This window comes from Melopsittacus undulatus, chromosome 9 (assembly GCF_012275295.1).
Source record: "Melopsittacus undulatus isolate bMelUnd1 chromosome 9, bMelUnd1.mat.Z, whole genome shotgun sequence".
Taxonomy (NCBI): Eukaryota; Metazoa; Chordata; class Aves; order Psittaciformes; family Psittaculidae; genus Melopsittacus; species Melopsittacus undulatus.
In genome coordinates this window covers 32,335,471-32,359,961 of record NC_047535.1, presented here as the reverse complement: position 1 = coordinate 32,359,961, position 24,491 = coordinate 32,335,471, and the positions used below count along the sequence as shown (strand labels likewise).

General features: G+C 39.6%; 1 protein-coding gene across 2 annotated transcripts in view; it reads left to right on the top strand.

Annotated features, from left to right (window-relative positions):
• Positions 1-24,491, top strand: part of PDZRN3 (PDZ domain containing ring finger 3) — a 142,414-nt gene that overhangs the window by 102,794 nt on the left and 15,129 nt on the right. Inside the window, exons 1-2 of one of the 2 annotated variants that reach the window (XM_013129127.3) lie at positions 6,794-7,019; positions 22,452-22,705. In XM_013129127.3, coding sequence (XP_012984581.2) covers positions 6,951-7,019; positions 22,452-22,705 — 323 coding nt within the window. In that variant the 5' untranslated portion in view covers positions 6,794-6,950. Of the gene's footprint in view, positions 1-6,793; positions 7,020-22,451; positions 22,706-24,491 lie in introns of those variants that run through there. The other variant, XM_034066432.1, reaches the window with a different exon arrangement.

Sequence of the window (24,491 nt, the reverse complement as noted above, 5' to 3'; positions counted from 1 at the left end):
AGAAATGGCTTCAAATTCATAATATGAATACAGTAGTTAAAATACAGAAGTAAGTGGAGGCTATGATCCGTAGCAGGTCTTGGCAGTTTCTGGCCATATATTATTAAGCATTATTCAGCTGACCCTAATGGGAGTTCATCCGGAGACATAAAGGTCAAAGAGTAGAAGCATTTGGACACAGTCAAATGGATTTTACACCTTTGTATCTTTCTGACATTACTGTTTTGCTTCAGCAAACTGCCTAATATCAGATATATCCTACTGGGTACCTTTCTAAATCACTTCAATTTTCTTTGTCCCTGGGCTACAGTTATATGATCAGGATCCAAAGCTAACACAGACTATGATATACTATTTTACTTGATCGTTTGTATTAGAATGAACTTTATTAGCTTTTGGGTATGTGTCTATCAGTTTTAAAGATTAAGCATTATGTCAATAGTTTTTATGCGGCATTCAAGCACACTGAATCATTTTGCTTGCTCCGAGATTATTAAAAGTGTATTAGCACTTTTAAAATGAACCATCACTTTCAACAGTCTGTGCTTACCAATGCTATACCTCTAAAGTGACATCTCATAGCAAAAAGCAAAATCAAAATGGAGATACGTGCTCTGTAAGTAATTATAGATTTGAGAGCACATGAACCTTATAAACACAAGTGTATGACTTTCTTCCTTTAAATATTCTTAGTTCTCTGTTTCCTATTCATGTAATTGCTAACGATAATCACAACTCTTTTGCTATGTGAAAAACTGACAATTTGTCCAAGCTTAAATTTGTCATTCTTCTTAAACAGAATGTATCTAGTTAAATAACCCGTAACAAATTAGAAATATGAGCTTGGCTGTTCCAGTAACAAACCCAGGAAATCAAAGTTGCTTTTTTGCAAGGAAGCTGAGGTTTCAGCTAAGAAGCTTTTAGAGCACAGATCCAGCCTATAATCAGATTTTCTCATTTCCATGCAAGTCTTCCATACTTTTGTTTTTGTGGTTCATAGTGGCTTGACTACATTGTGTCATGAATGGGAAAATGGACAAGGATAGTGTATCAGGGATTTGAGCTAAAGAACAGCTCTTTAAGATGTGATCTGCCTCCAGGTCCCTCACTTGCGCATTGCTAGGCTTGAAGTATCGTAGCTAGCAGATGGTAATTTTGGAGCTGGTTTATGATTAGGTGAAAGAGCACTCCCTTTTGATTAGTTCATCCTCTGTCCTCAGTAGCTAAAACCCTGTTTCACCCACTTCCATCACAATGTCATCACTGTAAATCCAGCGTGCACATTCACTGGTTCAGAGATCACCTTTTGTCTTAATCTTTGACCAAGGCCTCTTGGCACTGCTGTTACAGACACCCAAAGAGGCAGCGAGCAGTAGGAGGAGTTTCATAGCCCATAGGTCAGCTCTTAGCATCCTAATTCTCCCCATCGTAAGGTCTCAGTGGCATATTAAACAGTTATTTACCCTATGCTGACCTCATCATTTCTGCTTCATGAAAGACTGAATTAACACAATAGCGTTCTCATATCTACTGACTTTGCAGCACTTACAGCGATGCTGCTCTAATGTTCCTATAATGTTACTGTCTTTCTCAAGTGGCATAAATTAAAGAGGTATCAGACTCCCTAAAGAGCTCACAGGACAGAACAGTTCCTTCAGTGGTTTAACAAGAAGTATCATTTCATTTAAGTTACTTCTGAGAATTGGAACCCTTTCAGAGATGCTAAGTGGAGCAAATAAGGATCTCAAGACTTCAACATTAACTGATGGGAATAAAGCCAAAGTTTTACATTTGCTTTCACATCCTCTCGTGTGGTATGTTTTAGTTTAAATATTTTGGCTCCAGACTTGAGGCTTCCAATGCACAGGCAGATTGCTGTGCCCACATGCAAAAAATAATACAGAATTGAGATCTTCTTGCTGTTATATTTAGCGTATGCATTTAACTGTGTGTCTGCACAATGCCATAGAAAATCCTGGTTTGCTTTCACGTATTCAACAAAGGACTGTTCAGAAGGGTATTTTTAAAGGAGATCCACACTAATTAAATGTATTATTAAGAATCCAACACTTCAGAGCTATCAGTGGATTGTAATACTGAAAATCTGCAAATAAACACAGGGAAACAACTCCAATCTAACCACATTCTCAACAGAGGTACTCAAGCTTTAATAGAGGTAACCCAGTGACTATAATTGAGAAGCACCCTAACACAGTAAAAAATTCCAGATACTTACTTTAAAGCACAGTTGTGTAGCACAGTTTCCTTTTGCACCACTCTATGTACTCATCATCTGTACAGTTTCCTGACTTCTGTTTATACAGCACACCAATGTTAGAATTATTTATAGTCACAGCTGTTCTCTTCCCTAGCTTTTGTTTCTCACGTCTTAAATATTTGTAAAAACAAGAAAAGTAATTAAAGTATTGATACATTAAGCAAACATTTCCCTAATAGTGTGGCTTAAATAGGAATCATTTGTTTAAACAGAATTTGCTAAGTATGTCTACAAAAATATAACATTAAATGGTTACTGCGTACTGGGAAAGCGAACTTGCATTTAAAGAAACAAAATAAACAATGCCAAACCATTACTAATATTGCACTCAGCCACTCAAACATTAGGAACTCCCAGAACTGAGTGCAAGGGTTTGGTGTCTGCCCAGATCTGTGAAGTAGCTATGTGCCATCTGCTCCTCGCACAAAGGACATGAGTTTATTCTTGCTGGTGGGAACTGTTGTCTAAGAGCCAACACTTGGCAGCCGAAGCCCCTACCCTTGAAAAGCTGGCAGAGAGTGCTTTTTGGCCTTTGAGTTCCCTAATAATGCTCCCCTCCAGGGTGCAGGTCCCTCATGAGTGCTTTATTTCCCTCTTTATTCTGATGCACCATCCCGTGCAGACAGGCAGGATGCCTCAAGTGCATTGATCTCCTGTAGATTCCCCTTACCTGCCAACACCTGACAGGCTTAATGGTAACATAAATAAAACATTTAAATAGTGAATTATATACTGGGCTTGTAGCTACAAGCTGAGAAATTGTGAGCTGTAACTAAGACAAATACAAATAGCAAAACCAGCCTATGGTCTGTGTCAGGATTCCCTCATCACCAGCACCCACCGTCTGTCTGGGGCATCCAGCTTCCCAGAGATGAAAGCAGCACCCTGCCCTTCATGGTGGCCCACACAGGCTGGCTGCTTTCCACTCCCCTGTTCCTTGGGAATTAGCTTGTCCACACAAAACCAAATGTCTGATAGTTGGAGCCAGGTATCTTGGTAAAAGGGTTTATCACAGACTTGGTCACATGTGATCAGTCAGGGAGCAAGTAATCTAGATAAATGCTAATGAAAGCTTTTGCTGGCACCTTGTATATTCAAAGGCTATTTACTATTGTTCCCAGTCAGCTGGCTCACCAACTTCCCATTCAGTCTGGCTTGCTCAGATTCAGCTGGGACCACTATAATATTCACATTACACGTGATATAAGCCATCCACTACACGTACATTTTGCTAAGCTCATTATCTGTGGCACACTGGTGAGACCACACATGACACATTGTTAACGCAGATGACAGATCCTGTAACAAGCTGCTTTATGTGGACAAACCAAAGGAAGACTATTTACCTTCCCCACGTACAGCATGCACGGGCAAGGGTTCCTGTAACTCATACATATGTTATAATATCACACACTTAACATCCGCTCCATCCTGGACATCTCAGGGGGCTCTTTCTGGCTGGCTGGGTCCAGCAGTGAGGAGCACTGAGAAGATCTCTTTGTTCTTGGTATCAGTCCTCAAACCTCACAAAGAGCAATTAGGAAATGGAACTGGTCTTGTCAGACCTTCTGGCATCACCCACCAAACTCATTTATTGTGGCAGAAATCTCATGAGAATTAAACCAGAAACTCGTAGGAACTTTGTACCGAGAACATGCAAACCACAACAGCTTAAAAGCTGACCAAATTTAGCAGATTTCACAGGAACAACACAAACTGTCCCTGTGCCAAACTTCAAATTCTTGTTTCAAATTATGTTGATAGTAAAACTTTCTCAAAGAAAACATATCCAGAATTTCTTAACATGGGCAAACAATGCTGTTTTTTTCTGTAATCTTACTCTTGGAAATGACTGAAACACTTTGGCTCAAGTGTACCATTAAAAGCAAAAATCAGCATTGGACAATGCCCAGAACACAAGTTTACAGCCCAAATGTTTAAAGTTTGGCAAAGCACTGTCCAAACTAGTCTATATTAACCTGAGGCAATACTATCATTTCTGCCTATGAGATGAATAGAGAAATACAAGTTAGATTTCCATAATGGAAAACATCTCCATTGAGATAAGCCTTGGCCTGACTGTCAGGATAGCTTATTTACCACAGCAACAGTGCAATGAAACCAACTGCATCGATAAGCCACAGTTTGGTGTTGAGCAGCATGCTTAGGCTTTGTTAGCTGAAGAATCTGAAACATCACATGGATGGGATCCCTCCATTCCTACATCAAAACAACAGTCCTGTGCTTATTCTCCTGATTTACAGATTATCATTCTGAATCAGATGAAGTGTTACCTCATGTAGTCTATCATGTTACTATAGGAAAATAACCAATAGGTGCATTTCCGCTGAAACTGGAAATGAAATATCCTGCATGTTTCTGTTCTAATCACATCCAGCTGTGTGCTATTGCTAAAGAAAATCCTGACTGAACTCAGGCACCTGAACTGAACAATAACACTTCAATAGCAAATAGTATTTAAGAAGAAACTGAATTGCATGAAAAGACTCCAAATCATAGACAACAGTTTTGAAAGTTTAATCCAAAGTTGCTTAATTAAATTACAGAATCAGAAACCAGCTAATCAAAGCCATAGATTTTCCTAACATTTCACTAGGGTCTTCTTTTTTTTCTTAATTCAGTTATCATCATCATCATCTTTTCTGCTCTTGGGGAACACCAGTTCCCTCAAGCAAGAACTTTCCAGTTGTTCAGGATCCGCATCCACCGGCTTTCAACCACCTTTGGAGAAGCCCGTAGTATGTTGTTGCTATATCAAACTGAGATAAGCTTTGCTAAAAAACACTGGACCTTCCAACCTGGTATTCAGTGATTCTAACCAGGATAACATGAATCATTCTTCAGCTTACAGGGCCAAGAGTAAGGTCCAGGCTACATCTGTCTTGCTCTAAGCAAGTTCTACCACCATTGCAGCAGTGATCTTGCCAGGGAAATATCCCAGTCACACACAGGGATGGAGTCCCTACCTGCTTTTAGATGTTTGGCAGGAATTTGAAGAGGTCTCATTTCTTTCTTTTCCTGTAGGTGGGTGGATTTTGCTACCAAAACACAGGCTCAGAGTTAAGGGACCTCTTCTTGTCACGGCCTCTGTTTACTGAAGCTTAGTACCAACACATATGGCCATCATGAACCATGTTTCAGGAGCTGATCATATTAATGCAAACTTTGAGTTGGTACAAGCATAGCAATAGCTGAGTATCCTACAAGATACCTACAGCAAGATATCTATGTACAGAGTTTGGCCATAAAAGCTGCAGATAATCCTTGCACAACATTTCCATTGTCATCCACAGAAACTCACTAAGCAAATAGGCAGAAACCAGTTAGATAAGCACAGCACAAGATCCAGGACCTCTGCCATGCAACACCTGCATTAGAACTGTACCTTTGGTCTCATTCCTAGCTGTTCTATCATCTGCTCTTCTTTGTAGCAGAACGAATTGAAATAAGGATTGTAAAAATGCATACCTTTTGAATGCTTGAACTATTGGAGAACACATGGTCAATCCAAACTCATAACACCAGGCAGTGTTTCCTACAGACTGGAAAATATCCATAAAGATTATGACTTATGAGTACTTTTTCTAGTTCACTGAGCAGTTCCCTGATGTTTTATCCTTTGCATCTATGGCATAGGTTCGGTGTGGATCTAGGCACTCACATACTGCGTACTTATAAATGCCATCCTTATTTTGTTGCATGTCTTTTTATAATCTGGTAAAGTTCGTATTTTTAATGTAACAAATTATATGTGAAGCTATTAGTTACACTCTTCAAATACAGTGAGAGTCAGTAGCATAGATGCCCATTTTCCACTTGTATAAATATTAAAGAAAATTATAAATATTAATCCAAGGCACCCCTTCCTTTCTTTTTTTCCCTGGATTCATATACATTCACATAGGTCTCTCCTGCTTTGTAGCAGGTCCTAAGGCTGCGCATAGGCTTTCAGGGACAGAGATGCCCTTTCTCTGCTTGCTAAATGCCTTGTTCAGTCATCTCCTGCTGTAAAACCAAGGCTCTCAGATGGCACCACAGTAGGAGAGGAAAATAAATGCTACTAAGCATATTCAACTTTGCCACAGCCATCACTGAGTTTTGTACCATTACATTCATTTCATTGTGACTTACATTTAAACTGTACTCGCAGCCTGCTTAAATATGTTAAGAATTATCCTGAGGGACCATAGTAAAGCGTAGTCATGTTTATTTGTAATTGCTACAAAACGGTTTACAAAATTGTTAGTGTCTTTTATTATGCCAGCTACTGAAGCACTTGCCTGTTAATTAGAGAAATTTCAGCTGTCATAGCTGGCAATTATAGCTTCTGTATCACTGTCTGTTATGAATAGTCAATGAGAGCTGATTAATATGCATGAGTAGCAGTATATAGTGTGCGCACTGGAGCACAGTGCGGCAGCCGGCAGAGCGGCAGAGGGAGTGCTGTGTGCTGCCAGGGAAGGACGGAGGGAGAGCACGGAAGGAGAGAGCACAGTCGCTCTGCAGCAGCCTGTGTTGAGACCACCGGGAAGCGCTGCGGTCCAGCCCGCTCACCTGGGGTCTCAGGGATACCTGCATGCATGCTTGCTAACAGAGATTGCTGTGGCTGCTCTGGTGAATAAGGAAGATTATTTCTGCCACTTACTTAAACATGGGATGCAGCCTGTGCACTCTGCAGAAGCAAGAGGAACAGTACAAGTTACTGTATGAAGTTTGTCAGGTAAAGAATTAGATTTCATTTCTAGAAACAAATATTCTCTTTTGGGCTTGTGACCACCATTGTGACAGGGAAAACAGAATACCAAAAAGTGCTTACACAAGTGGCAGTGAAAGGGGGATTGCCTTACTGATAAGGGTATGAGAATGACTATGTTTTTATGATGTACCTTCCCATTTCCACGTGCAGAATATGCAGTATTTAAATGTATACTATTATACATCAGACTTTTTACAAAACTTTCTATCACAAAACAGGACTCTGTTGTTAATTTCTCCAGTGAGCATTAGGGAAAATTTCTTAACAAGGATCATGGCTTGGTCACACACTCTGAACAAGTTAGGGAAGATGTGCAAGGAATGAATTGTATCTGTTTAGGAGTACATACAGACACTTCTTTCTGTGCAAGGCACTCATTCAGTGCTCAGTCTGGTCTTTAAGTGTCTATTCTTGTCAATGTAAGTTTATGTCTAGTTGTTGTAGTTTCTGCACCTTGTAGACATGCCAGCTAAAAAAAGTTAGATTTGACAGCAAAGACAGTTCTACAGATCTTTATATATCAACTTGCTCGTATTGAGCATCTGATAAGTGTTCTAAAAATGTGATAACACATTATCCTCTATTACAAAAATGTTGATTCCTGTTTCTGCTTTTTCCTTCTGTCTGTTTCTGAAACTTCTCACTCTGTCACATCTGCAGTACAGTTTGGACCAAATAGTGTGATGGAATCATGCATAGCAATGGCCAGGTGTTTAGGATCACACTCCTACAGCTTTCTCTTGAAATAATCAGATAGCTTACATTAACCTCTGAAAACGTGAAGTGGGTTCTCTGTATGAACGCTCCAGATGATACACAGAAGCTACCCAGCTCCTTCCAGCTGTACTCTGCCACCTTGCCACTCCTGAGGTGGTTTAGAGTAAATGACAATGACGGCAGTCACAGGGGTGTCGAGCTGGTTGGCATTTCCCTGCGCTGCTGTGTTCAGCGCTCACCGGCAGAGGGGTTTGCTCAGTGGAATGAAAGAAATCCTGTGTCCTCGCTGTGTCACCCCCTGCATCTCATCCCAGATACTGATGTCACTGACAACAAAGTGAATAAAATATGTGGTTTGTATGTTATGCTGGTAGGGAAGTGATTAAATTTTAAAGGCATAGGTCTGATCTAATCTTTGCTCACTCACCCAAAGGACACTCATGCTTTGTGGAAGTAAAAAAACTTGTGAGAGCAAATAGGAAGACATGTCTACTGTCATTTCTATTTATAATGGCTCACTTCCACTTGCTAAGCTCTTATGTATGTGATGGTGGGAAGAATTTCGGAGATAGGTAATCAGGTTTCTCAGACTTTATTCAGTACTGACAACTAGTTTCAGATGCAGTCTACAGCAGCAGACCTGGTGCCTGGTATCACTTGTGTGAATGTTCTGTTCAGATCAGGCAGTGGCTGTGGTAGTAGTTACTTACCCACAAAATCACCAAGTTTTCATTCAGTCTGGGTTTAAGGATTGTGAGTCACATTCAGAAGCACAACAACCAGAACAAACTCAGACAGCAACAACTTATGAATGTTTTGATTGCTTAGGAAGCTTGCACAATTGTTACTGAGAAATGAAGGTGGCAGAGAACCTCTGCAAGTTACTGACATCTCTCAACAGATGCAGGACAACATTCTTTAAATACACATCCTTAAAAATCAGTCACAGGAACAGTCTCACTGATATCTGAGCTGATTGAACTATCCGGTGCTGGCTGCAGGTGCGGATCCCCTGACACTAGGCTGGATTTAGAAATGAACCTGCAAAGTGCTGCAGCCTTGTTTCAACAATGTGTGGAGCACAGGGCACAGCACTTGTGATTAACTTTAAGCAGGGAAGTCCTTTGGGAAACATGGTTGGAATACCCCCAGCTTCCACAGAAGTGAGAGGTGCATGTAATCCTATAAAGCTGGGATTTCTAACATAGTAGAAGCTGAATTATTTAAGGCTATAATCCCCGATTATTCCAGAATATAAATTATTGCATAAAATTATTTTAGCAGGGTGCTGTTTTGATTTCTCTGTTTCACAAGATAGGAGGGAGGGAATCCTATACCTTATGGACTACATCCAGATAATTAAATGTCACTGGAACTATAAAAATGCATCCTAATGTAACCTACACATAAAAGCCATCACTTAAAATTTAATGGTGAGGGAAATGAAGAATCATTGTCATGTAAAACAGCAGAATATAAAAGACAAAAGTTGCAATATATGTTAGTGAGAACAAAGACCTCTTACAGTGATTTTATTTGGTATCATCCATGTAACCCTAATATCAGGTGATAAGATGACATTGCCATTTCTGAGAAAGCTAGAAGAAGCTTTTATTAAAGTCTGAGTTAGACAATTTGCATAACTTGGTTTTAGGAAATACCGAGCATTGTTACAAATAAATCTCCTTAGCCTTATTTTGTATAAGTTCATGACTCCGAGATGTGGGAATTCCGAAAACACTTGCAAGAATTAATAATAGGACATAACTGCACTTTCTCTATTAGGCCAAGAGCTTTAGCGTGGCTGGGAAATTAATGCTTCAATAAATTACAATTCCAGAAGGTCCAGTACGTCTGGCTCCGTAAGTCCTCATAACAGAGAGCACAAAGAGGATCAAATATACCAGGGCTCAGGCTTTATCCCTTCCTCATCCATAGATAATTCAAAGAGATCCTCTTCATTAAGGGCTTTGGCACATTGCCTACAATTTCTTTTTGGGCTGCTGTGAGCTTAATGATGCAGAACAATGGTCTTCCCTCTTGTTGAACACATACCTTATTGTACCTTTAATCACATCATAAAAACCAAATTAAGACACCTCGTCATTAAAGTCTATTGTGGCTGTGCATATCAGTGCTTTGTATTAGATACAAAGGGGACTGAGGCAGCTTGAAATCTTGATGCAGAACAATGTCACTGACAATAAGCGTGCTTGTGGCAGCAACATGATGCACATAATATCTTAGATGTATCCTGAGGTTTGCTTCCCAGTTGCATGCAGCATATGAAACGAAGTAATGACATGCTATTAGATTTTGGGGTTCTACTTAAATGGAAAATTTCTTCAGAAGATTTTAAAGGTTATGAAAATAGAAGGAGAAGGGGGAAGAAAGAAAACCAGAAAATTGGGAGGGTGTTTTAGACCAGTTCACTTTTCACAATGTCATCAGCTCCTATACAAACAATAACAGAAATAAGGGCTTTTCCCTTTGAAGGCCAATTCCTGGAGGACCAAAACGTAATTTTTATTGAAGGAAACTTACGGAAGAAGGAATCATCTGAGAGCACTTCTGAGTCTGTAAAATAAAAAGATTCAGATCTCAGCTTAGGAAACTTTCTCAGTACCTGTTTCCCACTAAGCCCATGTTCACACACAGTCTGGGAGGTGTGAAATCGTTTCATAAATGGACACTTGGTATTTTCAAGGATCAGAACATAGAATTTTAAATCACAGATGACCAAAACTGCACAAATATTGCTCAAAATGCTGTCCCCTGGGAGCCAGAATGGTGGGAGTTCATCCAGTTCTCATGGTGGGAGTATACCATAAAAATTACCCATCAAAACTGGCACCTCCAGCTGAAAAATCATGCAATCAGTGAGTATGGAGACTAACTCCTTCCTCCAGGCCGTCCCTCCAGAATAAGGACAGAGACGCTGGCAGGAGACAAGCTCACGTTGCCATTGCCCTTGCTTCAGACAAGCCGAGGTCAGAAGATTTCTGCCTCCATGGTTGTTGAGCTGGCAACTTCCACAAATACTAAAGTTCATATATAAATAAACAGTTGTAGTGACCTTTTAGTGTTTTAGTAACTTGAAAGCCCCGTTCACATGCTGTCGGCCTGGCACATCTCTGAGACAAGTACAAATGACTGTGGGTAAAAACAATAGTGGGCAAGCTGGATTTGTCTTTTAAACTAGACTAAGATACGACACAGCCAAGGTTATAAAGCACCAAGGTCAGCATACAAATTGCTGTTCTAATGAGAAGATGGTAGTGATGAGGAACTAACTGACACTATATTTCACTTGCAAGGAAGACTATTCCTTCAACAGAACTCGCACACAAACCAGTTGCACTGAGATAATCATTGATTCAGGTCCCTTCACCATTAGAATTCCATTCACGTGTTTAGATCTGCAAAAAATTAGACTAAAATAATCAGTCATTAAGAAAGCCTGATGTAAGGATGTAGTCTAACTAGACTTAAACCGACTGAGCAGTGACGTGATCCTAAATCAGGGCTAAAATGAAGGTTGACAAAATAAATATGCAGCTCAAAAAAAATTCTAATCAAAACTGTAAGATTTGGGAAACAAAAATAATTGCCTCTGTACATGCACTTTTCACACCCTCAAATTTAATTAGGCAGCCAGAGAATTAGTTGGTCTACATATCAGTAGTTTTCCATGTTAAAACTGGACTGGTTGTGCCAATTATAGTAAACTGGCCTGCTTGAAATACACTGTATGGTTTGAGATACTCTGTATGTACAATCTGTGCCACAGCTGAAATTAAGAGTAGTGTTGAAGTTATATTCTGTCACTTCACTACCATTAAACTTGACCTCAATAACAGTTGCGAACCTACCACACTTACTTCAAAGTAGGCATGTGTTTGCTTAAACAAGATGTTAATTCCAAGGGCTTTGTTCTAGACAAGGTTTTCTACTGCTGAATTAGTTCAGCTGAAGAAAAACTCTGCTTGACAGACTGGAGACTCATAATCTTCAGAAAACTGCCCTTTAATGATTGTGGCGCCTGTCTGTGGCTCAGAAGTCCCCTTTCTTAATTAGACATTTACCAGAAACTGGCAATTGAAATTTTCCTCTTCACTTGATGATGAATAATGCAATGCCTCTGTCAAAAAAGTATCTTCCAGAGAAATCTTATTGCATGTTAGAGGAACATTTTGGCCACTAAAGGAAAATAAACAAGATGTGATATGAAATAAAATGCCTAACGGTCACCTGTAATATAAATGGATAATCTGACTTGCTGTGCATGTGGAATATTTTATTGCTACATAATCTTCCTAAAATCTACGGTGCCTTTCTTCTTCACATTGAGCAGATAAAATGCTTAACCAAAGCATAGATTTATTTGGATTTTTTTTAGATGATAAATGATTGAAAAGATGAGTTTTGTAATGCTTTACACTTACACATCTGTTTAACGCTATGAAGCAGGTGGCAGGAAGTCACAAGGGAGAAGGCACTAGGGACAATCACGCTGTGCTTTACTGTCACATGTCAGACATGGACTGGGAAAAAGGAAACATATGGAGTAATGAAAAAGTGCAGATTTAATAAATGTGTTTTGGTGTGTTCATTAATAATGAAACAAAAGGTCAGGTTTCATTTTCACTAGGATGGGACAACTTTTCATTTATACGTACATAGGGATTGTTACTTTTGGAAACTCAGTCAGTAGACAGGTCCAGCCAGCCCTTCAAAGCTCAGTATGAGTTTGGGATTTGACAGAATAAATAATAGAAAATACACATAAACTTTAAACAAGACTACAATATTCAGTACTTTAAACACTGACTATTGAAGGAAGCCTTCCTGTCAATACATTGTATCTCCAGGAAAAAAAAACAGAGGCCACCCCACGGTTAAACATCATGGCAGTGCTTTCTTACTCGTATCAATAATTCTGGACATGGACATGTTGTAGGTGATTGGACACATTGTCCACTGGCTTTACACTGAGATGCCCCCTTACCTGCATTCAGTAGCACTCTGTTTCTCAAACACTACCATCAGACTCCCTGGGAACCCTTGAGAAATAAGTGTTCTGCTTCACAGAAAGAATAATTGTATGGTCAGACTAAAACCATATTTGATTTATGCATACTTTTCCTGGATCATGTGCATTTACAGTGAGTAATGTGTCTGGCCTGACAGTATTTGCCTAACTGCCAGCAATTTTTGCCAAAAAAAGGAGAATGAAGGTGTTTTTATCAATAGGACACTATGAGAACATTATGCCATGGCCAGGCAGCACGGACTGGAAGGATAAAGTGAGGAGGTGGTGGGACTCCTACCTACACACCTTCTGAGGTTAGTTTTCTTCAGCCAAAACCACAGCTCTACTTCAGGAAGTATATGGCCCAAGATGACAAAGCCTACTCTGCAGGTACCAGGTAGCTACTGAAGCAGCAGGCCCTCTTACTGACAAACCCACTTGGACCTGTCACTGCTGCCTGGTTGCCAGATAACAGCACTGGGTGATTTTTCCATCTTTTCTTGGCACCAACTTCAATAACCCTCTTCAATCCAGATTATCTTCAGAGCTACCCACAACTGCTCTTTCCCTGTCTTACATCACTGAGACATTTGTGGAAGAAGGGGGGAGTGGGAGGATGGACTTAAAAGCTACAAACGATGAGCAACAGTGCTGAAATGGGAATGTCATGAATTGAAATGGTCTTAAACACAATGTCTTGTGGATCAGTGTCCAGATTTCTGTTGTGGTGCACTCTCATGGGACCTTGGGTAGATCACTGACTTGGATTGTGTTTCATTTTCTCATCTGTACAATACACTTTGTGTCTTTTTGCTTGGAGCAGGCTTTCCAGAGGAGACACTTTGTTCTCTGTTTGCATAGACTGATAATGCTACTAAAATAATACTAGTATTACTTCAAGGCCTGGTCTATACACCAACTTGAACTACTCTGTTTATAATTGAGGTATGGTGTTAAACAGTTCTAGGCTATCAGCTATTTGAGCTGTAGGTGCTGCAAAAGCATGGCAGGGAAAAACTCCCTCTAAATACATCTTACCCCATTTTCAAAGCACCCTCTGCATGCCACTGTTGGAGAAAGGGCTACAGGGACTTTGGCCTGAGTCAGGGAAGTAACTGTTTTCTTATGTTACTCCAATATAGCTTAAATCCATGTAACATTACACCCTCAACTGAACAGATTAATCTTTTATGCTATTTACTATCATTGTGTATTCTAATAAACATAAACATAGGAAAACACAGCTATTTTAGAAGTTCTCCTTCATACCAATACCATAATTTTCTCACTAGGCAAATACACAGATGTAGGTTTTGCCTCTTGGGAAGAGTGCATAGGAGAAGGGCAAGAGCATTTCGATGTAATGTGCCAGCAGCAGCAGCCCAAGGTGCCAAACTGGAGGCACAGTGCTATACATGGGTAAATCTGAAGAATGAGAAAAGGGGGGTAATTGCACTTGCTGATTCTGGTCATTAGTAATTCATGATTAGTTATGGCTGTCATTTGTACCTCACTCACAAATATAATTGATTGGCTCCCTCAGGGTCATGCTACTGAAATGGCAGTCATTAAAAAGGGAGCGCCTGTAAACTTCTGGTTTTCACATGGACCAGGGTTATTAAGCCATGAACAGATACAGGAAAGATTACTTTTTTAATGCTGAAAGAATATAGAGAAGTACTTCTGCCCTGATAGAAAGCCATTTAACATGATGAATACATAGTTCAGGAAAAGGGTTCAAAATAAACTTTGTTTTTAAAGAAAGTACAAGGTCTCACAATCCCCAGCATTAGTCTAAATCTGTTTTCATTCCCTCTGGTTTTGAGTTGTGATACATAGGGGTGGAGCCCGAGACTCCAACCAAAAGCAGGCACATCTTAGTATGCTATAAACAGTACTAGCATTGCCCTGTTAATACGTAAATGTGCTAATTACTAGCAGAATAAAAAATCCTTTATTTCAAGGGTCTTTCTCCCAAGATTTTCCATTTGGAAGTTAAAGGTTTAGAGAACAAATGTATTCTGTACTCTGAAGTAAAGAATTTTTCTTTGGTCTTAACTATTTTGTCATGGATGGCTCACAAAGCAGAAAGGAAATGCACACACATGGAAACAGTCTATTACTAAACAACATGATTCTGGTTTTTGGAAAAGAGAGAGACTGTCCATATGAGGGAAATAAAAGAGGGATTAGATGGAGCTGCAAGAAGAATTAACCTGTATTTTGAACCTGCTTTCTCCAATTCCTGAGGAAAAGGGGGTTTAGAAAATGGGCTTTTTGCTGCTCCAGTTTCTATAAAAATCTTTAAAGTTCTGTTGCTTTTTCTTAATATGCAGACTTCTTAAGAACTGCTAAAGAAGTGAATCAGACCATAAAGAGCGTTTTAAATGGAGCACAGACGTCTGTAGTCTAAAAGAACTAGCATTTTTATAGTGCACTTCCCAAGGATTTGCATGAATTTCTACAAAGAAAAGCTGCTTACTCATTCTTAAGCAAAAAAGTTTTTTTTCTCTGTGACATTTGTGAAGCACAGAAGAACCAACAAGCCGTACAATGCATACAAATGTTTACCATTCATGACATTAAACCCATATAAATCAGTCTAATTTGATGGATGGAAAAATAATTTTCTTGTATTGAAAACCTTTTTAGTATCTGTTGTGTACTGCCAACATCCAGCAAACAACTTAAGCAAAAATAAAATACAAAATAATTATAACTACACACGTAAACTCTTCATGCATAGAGATTTTCTGGCCTGCTCAGCCTTTCAGTTCACTACTTCATGAGTGGCCAGAGTTACTTCATCTGTACTATTGCAAATGATGTTTGCACATGCTTGCATGCAGAACTTCTCACCTACATTGAGTATCCTGACTCATTAGGTTCTGCAGAGCTCTTTCTAGCACAGCCCTGTCCTGATGCTCATATATCACCTCTCCAAGTCAGTTCAAGGAACACCTTTCTTGTGTAAGTAACACAGGTGTGTATATTCTGCTAGCACAGGAACAGAGAAAGAACAGACACCACATTTTCTATAAGCATTGTATCAGAAGGAACAGAAAATAAGAATTGGTGGTAACCAGGGGGAAATTTTGTCTGTGTAAACAAGTGACACATTTTGATACACCTGAAAGCCCACAATTTATGTCTGCCATCAAGAAAGTGGCAATCAGGCTTCTCTACCCACTCAGAAAAGTAAAACATGTAAATTGCTTACTTTGCTGAATGATTAAACAGCAGCTACTGATAAAATGACATGTATGTAGCCTACACAACCATGTACTGCCCTATCAAAATACTTTCCTCATGCCTCAGACAAAAGTAAGAGTGTGTTTTCTAGGAAGAGAGTGCAGTTCTGTAATCTCAGCCATGGCTGCAAACTCTCTCTGCCTTTTCCAGGACCAGCCTTGTCCTTGCCGTGAGAAGGCTGGAAGGCTCCCAGCATCCAGAACCTGTGCCAAATTTGACCTCAGGAGGATCTGGCCTGAAATTAGCATCTAAACAGCGGCAGTTGGCTTAGGGTTTGCTGGAGGATCCCAAACCTGCCAGTACAAAAATTGGTTAAGTAAAAGTAAAAGCACGTACGTACAGTTTAAAGCAACATGAGAAAGTCCATGCTCACAAAAGGAATTTCACCGTGACATATAGCCAGAATTAATAGATTTCCACAGGATGGATGCCAAACATTTCACACAGCTCTGACAGAGGGAGAAGCTGTTGTATATCCAATGCCTTACACTCTTGCAGCACCGTAAAATTATCTGGAAAGCCATGTCCTAGCTCAGTAGTGCAAATTCTTCACAGGCCTAAAAAGACGTCAGTTCCTGGTTTACTTCCTTTTGTCCTTGTTGATTTGCCCACCACTGACATGTTCTTTCTCCCTCTCTAGTGGCCATGTGTACTGTTAGTATACTCTATAATACATATAAAACATTAGATGATGCAGGTTCATAATATATTGTATCTGACAGCGTACTTAATAAGTAGCTATCAATGCAAGAGAGGTTTGAACAGAGACTCAAGAATGCACTTGGGTCTTACCAACACTACCCCCAGCAAGATCTTGCTGCACATTTTTACTCATTTTATCTCCAAGACAGCACTAAAACATTTCCAGCCTTTTTCATGGCTCTTAGATGCTTGGTCTTAAGGTATAGTCACATTGTACTTACTGCTTTTGCATCTCCTGTCATGGGTTGTTCTTCAGCAGTTTCACCTGGTCTTTAAGGTTGGACACTGAAGTTCATCTGCTGCTTCCATTTTTGGCCAGATACAGCATACAGTTTTACTTTGCAATTTTACCTTATTTGGCTATGATGACATTTTTTTTCCATTATCACAGTTTGGCCATGCCAGTTGAATACTGATGGCACACTCAGCTTCACAACATCTTGCTTTTTTATTAGACTCATCTCTGTTTCACTCACTGCCTGAACTAAGTTATTGCAAAGGCAAAACTCCCAACGACTTTAGTGAGCCTGACATCAAGCTGAAGGCACTCTCTTATTTTCATTCCAAGTATTAAAAGAAAACTTCCAGGAGACACTGAACTCCCAGACAGGATCATGCCGTGTTTACGTATAGATTTCTTGCTGCCTTTACAATGTACATTTTAAGGTGGTGTGTTCTCTGCAGCCTACTTTTGTGCAAGAGAACATAATATACAGTATATACTATAAATTAAAATATTATAAATACTATTCTATTTCATAATCATTACATAATTTATATTTTAAAAAAAAATAAGCATCCCATCCTTATTTGCTGTATGGCCTTAATTCAGAGTATTTATCTCTGTGTCTCATGCAGATGCTGAGCCTGTCTGGCTCCACCACAAATTTCATCAAGGTCCATTCAGTTCAGTTTGACATCATACACTGCAGATAACTACAGCTTTCTCCATATTCAGTATATTTCCAATGCAAAGAAGATCCAAAATTCAGCATTTCAACATTTCAGACAAGTTAATTTATCCATCTTTTGTGCCATGAAAGAACCCATTGTCTCTGTCACATGGCATGTTCTTAAGAAATTATGCACATTCGTAGTTTTTGGCGCTCTTCTGAAGCATTCATTTGCATGGATATATTTTCCTGTGTTATTTCAGATGTAACTATTTTTAAGGAAGAATTTTGCTGAGCACAATTGAACAGCATTAGGAATGAATTCTATGATTATAGAACCACTGGGATTTTTTTTAACAACTGAAACTATACAGATATATTTACTGGCTTTTAAGCACTGGGAATAATTGTCAATTGTGATGAATTTTCCAGACAGAAACTAAACATCTTAATATCATCTATTTGCTAAAGTGTCAAAGGATTCAGGATTAGCCACAAGTACTAATTCTACATGGATACCAGAAATAAGGCCATTAGGATCATCATATTTTTCTTCTGCATCATTTCTGCACTACTAAAAATAAAATACTAATACTTGATACTTTTTCTAGCTGGAAAAAGCAATTTAGCTCTGTTATACATAAGCTGACTTGAGAATGATGAGGTTTTGTTATCCAGATATTTCAGCATTCCCTTCCTCATTTCAATGGAAAATTATATTATTGATGTGCTGGGATGGGAATTACTAAAAAGAAAAAAACACAGTAAATACAAACTATTCACTACTTGGTATTTACCTCATAATGTGTCCATTTTTTCAGTTGCCAGGTTCAGAGTGTCATTTTCCTGCTGTAAATCACTTTAGAGCACATTTTTGCACCATTACTAGTTGTTCCATCATTCCACATTCAGAATCTAAATGGTTAATAGTGATAGCCCTGTGCAATCCATTAACTCTTATTTTGTTAGTGCAGTTCTGAACACATCTAATAGGTCAGCAGTGCACCACACTGACCAAGACTGCTGACAGAAACAGAAACTTGAAGAGCTAAAAGGATTTTACTCAGTTTGGGTTTAGGAATTGGTCTCTTAGAAGAGATGCACAGGCTGAGCCTGAAACCATTCCCTGTGTGAACGGCTACAGTCCATAGGACAGCTAGCCTGATAGTATGTGGGTACTCCCGAGGTTTCATAGAATTATTAACTTATAAAGACAAAATCCCCAATCATAATTTAGCATTGGGTTAAGAAACCCATAATAATAACAGTACAGTGAGTTATGCTTTCATTTTACTATAATCATTGCCATATTATCAAACCCATGATATAAAATTGTATATACATCAAATATAAATCCCCCTTTAGAGTTATTTATGTATCATGCTCTGCAGAGTCCTAGTATTCTGAAATGCCCACGTAGAGATTGTTGAATACAAATACCCACAGAAATGATCAGTTCTGACCTGGAGCCAGCAATACTAGATGAAAGGCTCTGACAGAGCAGACCTGATGCCATTACTTCCAGCACTTGTAACGTCCCTGCCTGCAGGTTTTCTCCAGCCCCTCCACTGCGGCTATCCTTGTAGCGAATGAAGCAGAAGGAGATGAGCACATGCTCCTCAACAGTCTAATTCACTGCCCAGGACCTACAGTTAAGCCACTGATGAATGAGCATTTGTGGAAACCTGTAGGTATCAGTTCTGCTGGCAGAGAGGGCACTCAGTGATGCAGTAGGCAGGCCTATAAAATGCTGAGTATTGCCAGAAAGTGACAAACCTTTTCTACACAAGGTTTCCTTTGCAGGAGGAGAGGTATTAGATTAACACTTAGCTGGTTTTCATCCCTAAGTCTAAAATATGGTTTCAGGTCCTTCTGCCTGGCTGTGCAGCACTCCTCTTTTTCAATGCATTATCAGCTTGTAGAAAGCAGTCAGAATACTGCTTAGAAATAACTCCTGTAGGTAACAACTTATGATACATTCAGACTGCCACCTGTTCCCTGCACGATATCAGCCTGACTTTGAAGTTACAATTATTTATATAGCAGTTGCATACAAAAGCACAGAGGATGCCAGTGTATGGATTTGCAAAAACAAAGTGTCCTAAGTAACCTGAACTAAAATGCAGGCCTGTACCAAAGTATCTGTAATCCAAGTTCCTCACAATATTGGGGAATAAACCAGGAAGCTATATCCTTTGCCTGATTTTGCCAGGCTTTAGCATAAAGATGTAGAAAGCAGCTCATGTGAAAAGTTTCCTGTTCAAGAGTTATTCTATTCAAGAGCACATTTCTGAAGAATACTACACTGGATGCAGTTTAGATTCTATGATTTTGATTGCTTGCTGTATTTAGTTGTACAAAAAAAAAAAACAACCACCCATTAGGATGCACACAATAAAATGTGCAACATTTAATTTGCAGCAAATAATAAAACTCGAACCATAATCAGCATTTCTTTTTTTCCAGAGAAAACATTACACTGAACTTAATTTTACAGCTGTACAAATTGTTTTAAAGTAATCTGCTCAATTGGGCGAGTTAATGATATTTAATTCGACCAGGCCAAACTTTACATGCATTACTGTGAGCCATTGTGTTCAGTGCAAGTGTTTCTGTAATGTAAATGTAATGCTAACACGTTCCATTCTCGGCTGGCTTAACAAAAAACCTGGTGTCATCACCTCTCTAAGATAAACCAGAGATGACAGCATAAAAAGTGTTATGTGCACAAGGTAATTCAGCAGGAATTTAGCCTTTTCAATCTATTCTGCACTCAAGTTAACCTTCTTCATTATCACCCAGCATTTTGCTGTAGGCATTATGTTAAGTATGGGCTAAATTCAGTTACTGAGCTGAGTAATGTTACTCGTTCAGTTGCCCAACTTACTTTAATGGAACTAAACATGGCATAGGACAATGTGAACTAAGTGTGACCTGATACAAGTAAAGATAGCAGAATCTGGGCATACATTTTAGAGATTCAGTCATATTCAAGAACGTGATATGGCAGAGTTGCCACATTAGTGTACATTTCAGACATGGATAAAACTGATTAAATGACAGAGCAGCAGACACCATAATACCTGAGGCTGGACACTATTGCATCTATGTCCAATCAAGGCAATTCATTATCTTTATGCCTTGGAAAGAAAATTATACTCTTCCATGCAGACAGCAACAGTTTCCAGTGTGCAACCCACACCTCTGATAACAGATAACTGTAATGCAGTTTATCGAGTGATTAGCTGTCTGACTGCAAGGAGTACAATGCAAGACATCATTCACAAAGAAAATCTATATATAAAGCATGCTCCTTGATAAGAAGGACTTCTGTGACAGGGGTCCTTGCTGTTACTGCTATAAGGATCTTTTAATCTCGAATTGCAATTTATCTCTGCGTGTCAGCCAGTGCTTGCCCCTGTCCAAAGAACAACACTTTGCATATTAAAAGAGTATAAAAACTTCCAGGAGTTACCAGTGGTTCCCACTATTTCTGTGACAGTTTTTGCATATGAGCCCATAGAGCATTTGGTTCTGTGGATATCTTAACAATAAACAGGCCAGATTTCAAGAGAGATTTTCACATTGAGCTGGAAGTAGCAGGAAGTGGGCATACTGTCTTTTCACTACAGTTGCCAGTTTTCCATTCATTCCAAACTGTTCATTGTGTTTAGCTTCCATAAAATTAGTTTGTACAGTTGGAGACACACAGAAACATTAAAACCTCTCACAAACCAGAACTCAAAATGGGAATTAGAGTTCTGCAGCTTTATAAAAACTTTGACCAATGTGACCTCATCTCCTTCACAGCCCTTGGGTACACTTTAATACTTACGGAAAAGATCATTAGAAGAAACCATGTGCGGAAGGAAGCTGAGCATGAGTGAAATGCAAAGCCACAGTGGGCTGGAAGTGCTCAACACCTCTCTCTGGATCAGGAAGGACACCTCTGCTTGCCAAAGACTGAAAACTGTGTATAGAGTTTAACACCTCATTTTACTTTTGCTGCTATGAACAGAAGCTTCACTACTTTGAGACAGGAGGGATCTGTGTTCACATTATCTTCTCAGACCCCCACCTTCCATCTCAAGTATTTGCAGGTCTCAGTGGGGTCTCAGTCATGTTTAGCAAAGATGGTTTGCAATGTACAAGGATTCATTAAGTCAGGAGAGAATGGTGGTGAGATCTGGGGATGGGAAGTGACTAAGCTACACAGACAAAAAATTAGTTAAAAGCCAAAAAGCCCATGACTGTTTTTTCCTTATTATTTCCCTTCAGTACCCCAGATGATGTTCATGCCCTTCCCTAAGATGCAGATTTTTCTTGCAGTGACTGGGTACCACCATGGTGCTTCATCTGAAATGTTGTTTATCAGACACAAATACGTAGTTTTTCAATTTTAGGTCTTGACCCAGGAGTTCTGTTTAGCAAAAAAGGTTAAAAGATTAAAAAATAAACAAAATCTAGAAAAATTACAAGAGAATCAGTAACTGTTCTGTTTAAACAAGGGATGAGGGGTTTCTAATCTGCAAGAAACAAATGGGATGCTGTTTTATACTTTAGCTAGAAGAGTGAGTCCAGTAAAATAAAACTATCAAAATTAAAAGCAGACCACAAGATTCATAAAGTTACATAGTGAAAGTGGGAAATGAGAGATGCATAACAACATATCAATAGCTCCTAGTTCTTGCTGTATATACCTTTAGAGCTGAGACTTTTGCATTAACAGCCAAAACCAACAAAGACATCCTTTACTTTCTGACTGTGTCTCTCATTGCTTTGCCTGCTTTCTTCCCGCAGGTCAATGGGAAGGATTTATCTAAAGCAACACATGAGCAGGCAGTGGAAGCATTCAAGACGGCAAAGGAGCCCATTGTGGTGCAGGTCCTCAGAAGAACTCCACGCACCAAGGGCTTCACTCCTGCTCACGACTGTCAGCTCGTAGATGTGGGCACACAGACAGACATCACTTTCGAACACATCATGGCTCTAAGCAAGATGGGCTCACCTGCACCACCTGTCTCTGTGCTAGACCCATACCTCCTACCTGAAGAGTAAGTACCATTTTGTGAAGCCCCTGAAAATCCTTGCATTCCTTCATGTGACATTTAGAAATAGTTCATCAACTCACCTTCACTCGCTGGTGAATGCGTAGCCAGAATTCATACGCCACTGAGCCATAACTCAAAACATTTTCATTTTTCCTACACATTAGCAAGCCATTACTCACATGAGTAATGCCACTAAGTCACAACATGGCCTCATAAAGCTTATTTTTTGCTGGCATTTGATGGATAAAGTTATTGCTTCTTATAATTCCTCTCACTGCCTCTTTGGGTTGCTTATGTTTTAACTTTATTTTTTATGGCTGCCATAAATTGTGTAATGCTAAGAGCTGCTACATTCTGTTCCAGTGTATTAATTACTTTATTACAACCCTGCAGCGATGTTACTCAAATAAGTTATTTTCTAGGACTAAAATTACTTACCAGTGCTGTCATGGATGTTTTAGAATCAAATTTTAATTATTGTTAATGGTAGTTTGATGCTTTTGTGCTTACAAATAAAAATGACAATTATCTGCTGGCACACACACCCCACGCCCTCACATGCTGTTCAAGAGGAAAACAGCTCCCCAAGGAACCCATGCAAATTGCCTGTCATCTTGCCATGCATCTCCACAGGGGAAAAAGGAATAGAAAGGACTCTGAACATCTCAGTTGCTGTGTATGAGAGACCCTGATCTGGTCAGTCCACAGCAGTACCTAGTTTTGAGATGATCCTGTACATTGGTGAGAGGCAGTAGCAGTGTGCACGTGTCCTGGCTGCACAGCACCGCTCTGGAAGGGGAGCCTGCAAGCAGCACAAGCTCTGAACTTGGATCAGCACACAAACACATCCCAGCACACCCCTCCAGACATCCCAGTCAGCACTCCTAGAAAATAGGCTTTGACTACCAACAGGCACTGATGCTGTACTGCTCCTAAGTGACTTTCATAGCATGTTAACAGGAACTGGGCATCTGTGTACAATGTCTGTTCCTTTCACGACTCTCAGTAATGCTGATTATTTGAAAGACTGTTCCATTGGATATTACTGCATGGCCACCTATTCCCAGCCCATTGAAAATTCAAGTGCAGCTGCACTTCTTAATGGAAATGTTTGACAAAAGGCTGTAGCTTTGAGCTTGTTTGTTGTGAACAAGCAGCAGAGCTTAGCACACTGTGGAGCGGACACACTTATACAAAGATCACCTACCCTGCATACCCCCAAACAATAGACACTTTCAATGCTGCAACTTCCCAACTGCAAAACCAATACATTAGGAAAACAGCAAAGATTAATTCGTGATGAATTATTTAGGTTGCCACATGCCTGATAATACCAGTGTTATTGGTATTGATAAGTTCTATCAAGAAACTTCATATTGCCCCTTAATTGTTGCAACTGCTGGTATTATCAGTGGCCTTACTTTGAGCTGTAGATCTTGGTCTCAGGCACCCAGCCTGCCTCACAGCTCTCCCTGCACACAAGGGCAATCCATTAGCTGTTTGAGTGTGCTGTCACCCAGCATGTGCAAGCAAACAGAGTTGTTTTTTCCTAATGCTTCCTGTAACTTCTCCAAATCCCATTCACATTAATCTAGCCTGCATATAACAAGATGGGTATCTCAGCCAGTTAGCAGATGCTGTTACATAAATAGCCTCACACTTACAAAGAAACATGTATCTAGTTAACGGAGAATTAAAGGGAGTTTACTTTCATTGCAGAAAGTAATTCCAGCATAGAAAAGAGTGATCACGAGAGTGTTACTGCTTACAGTTTTCAAAGTATAGATAG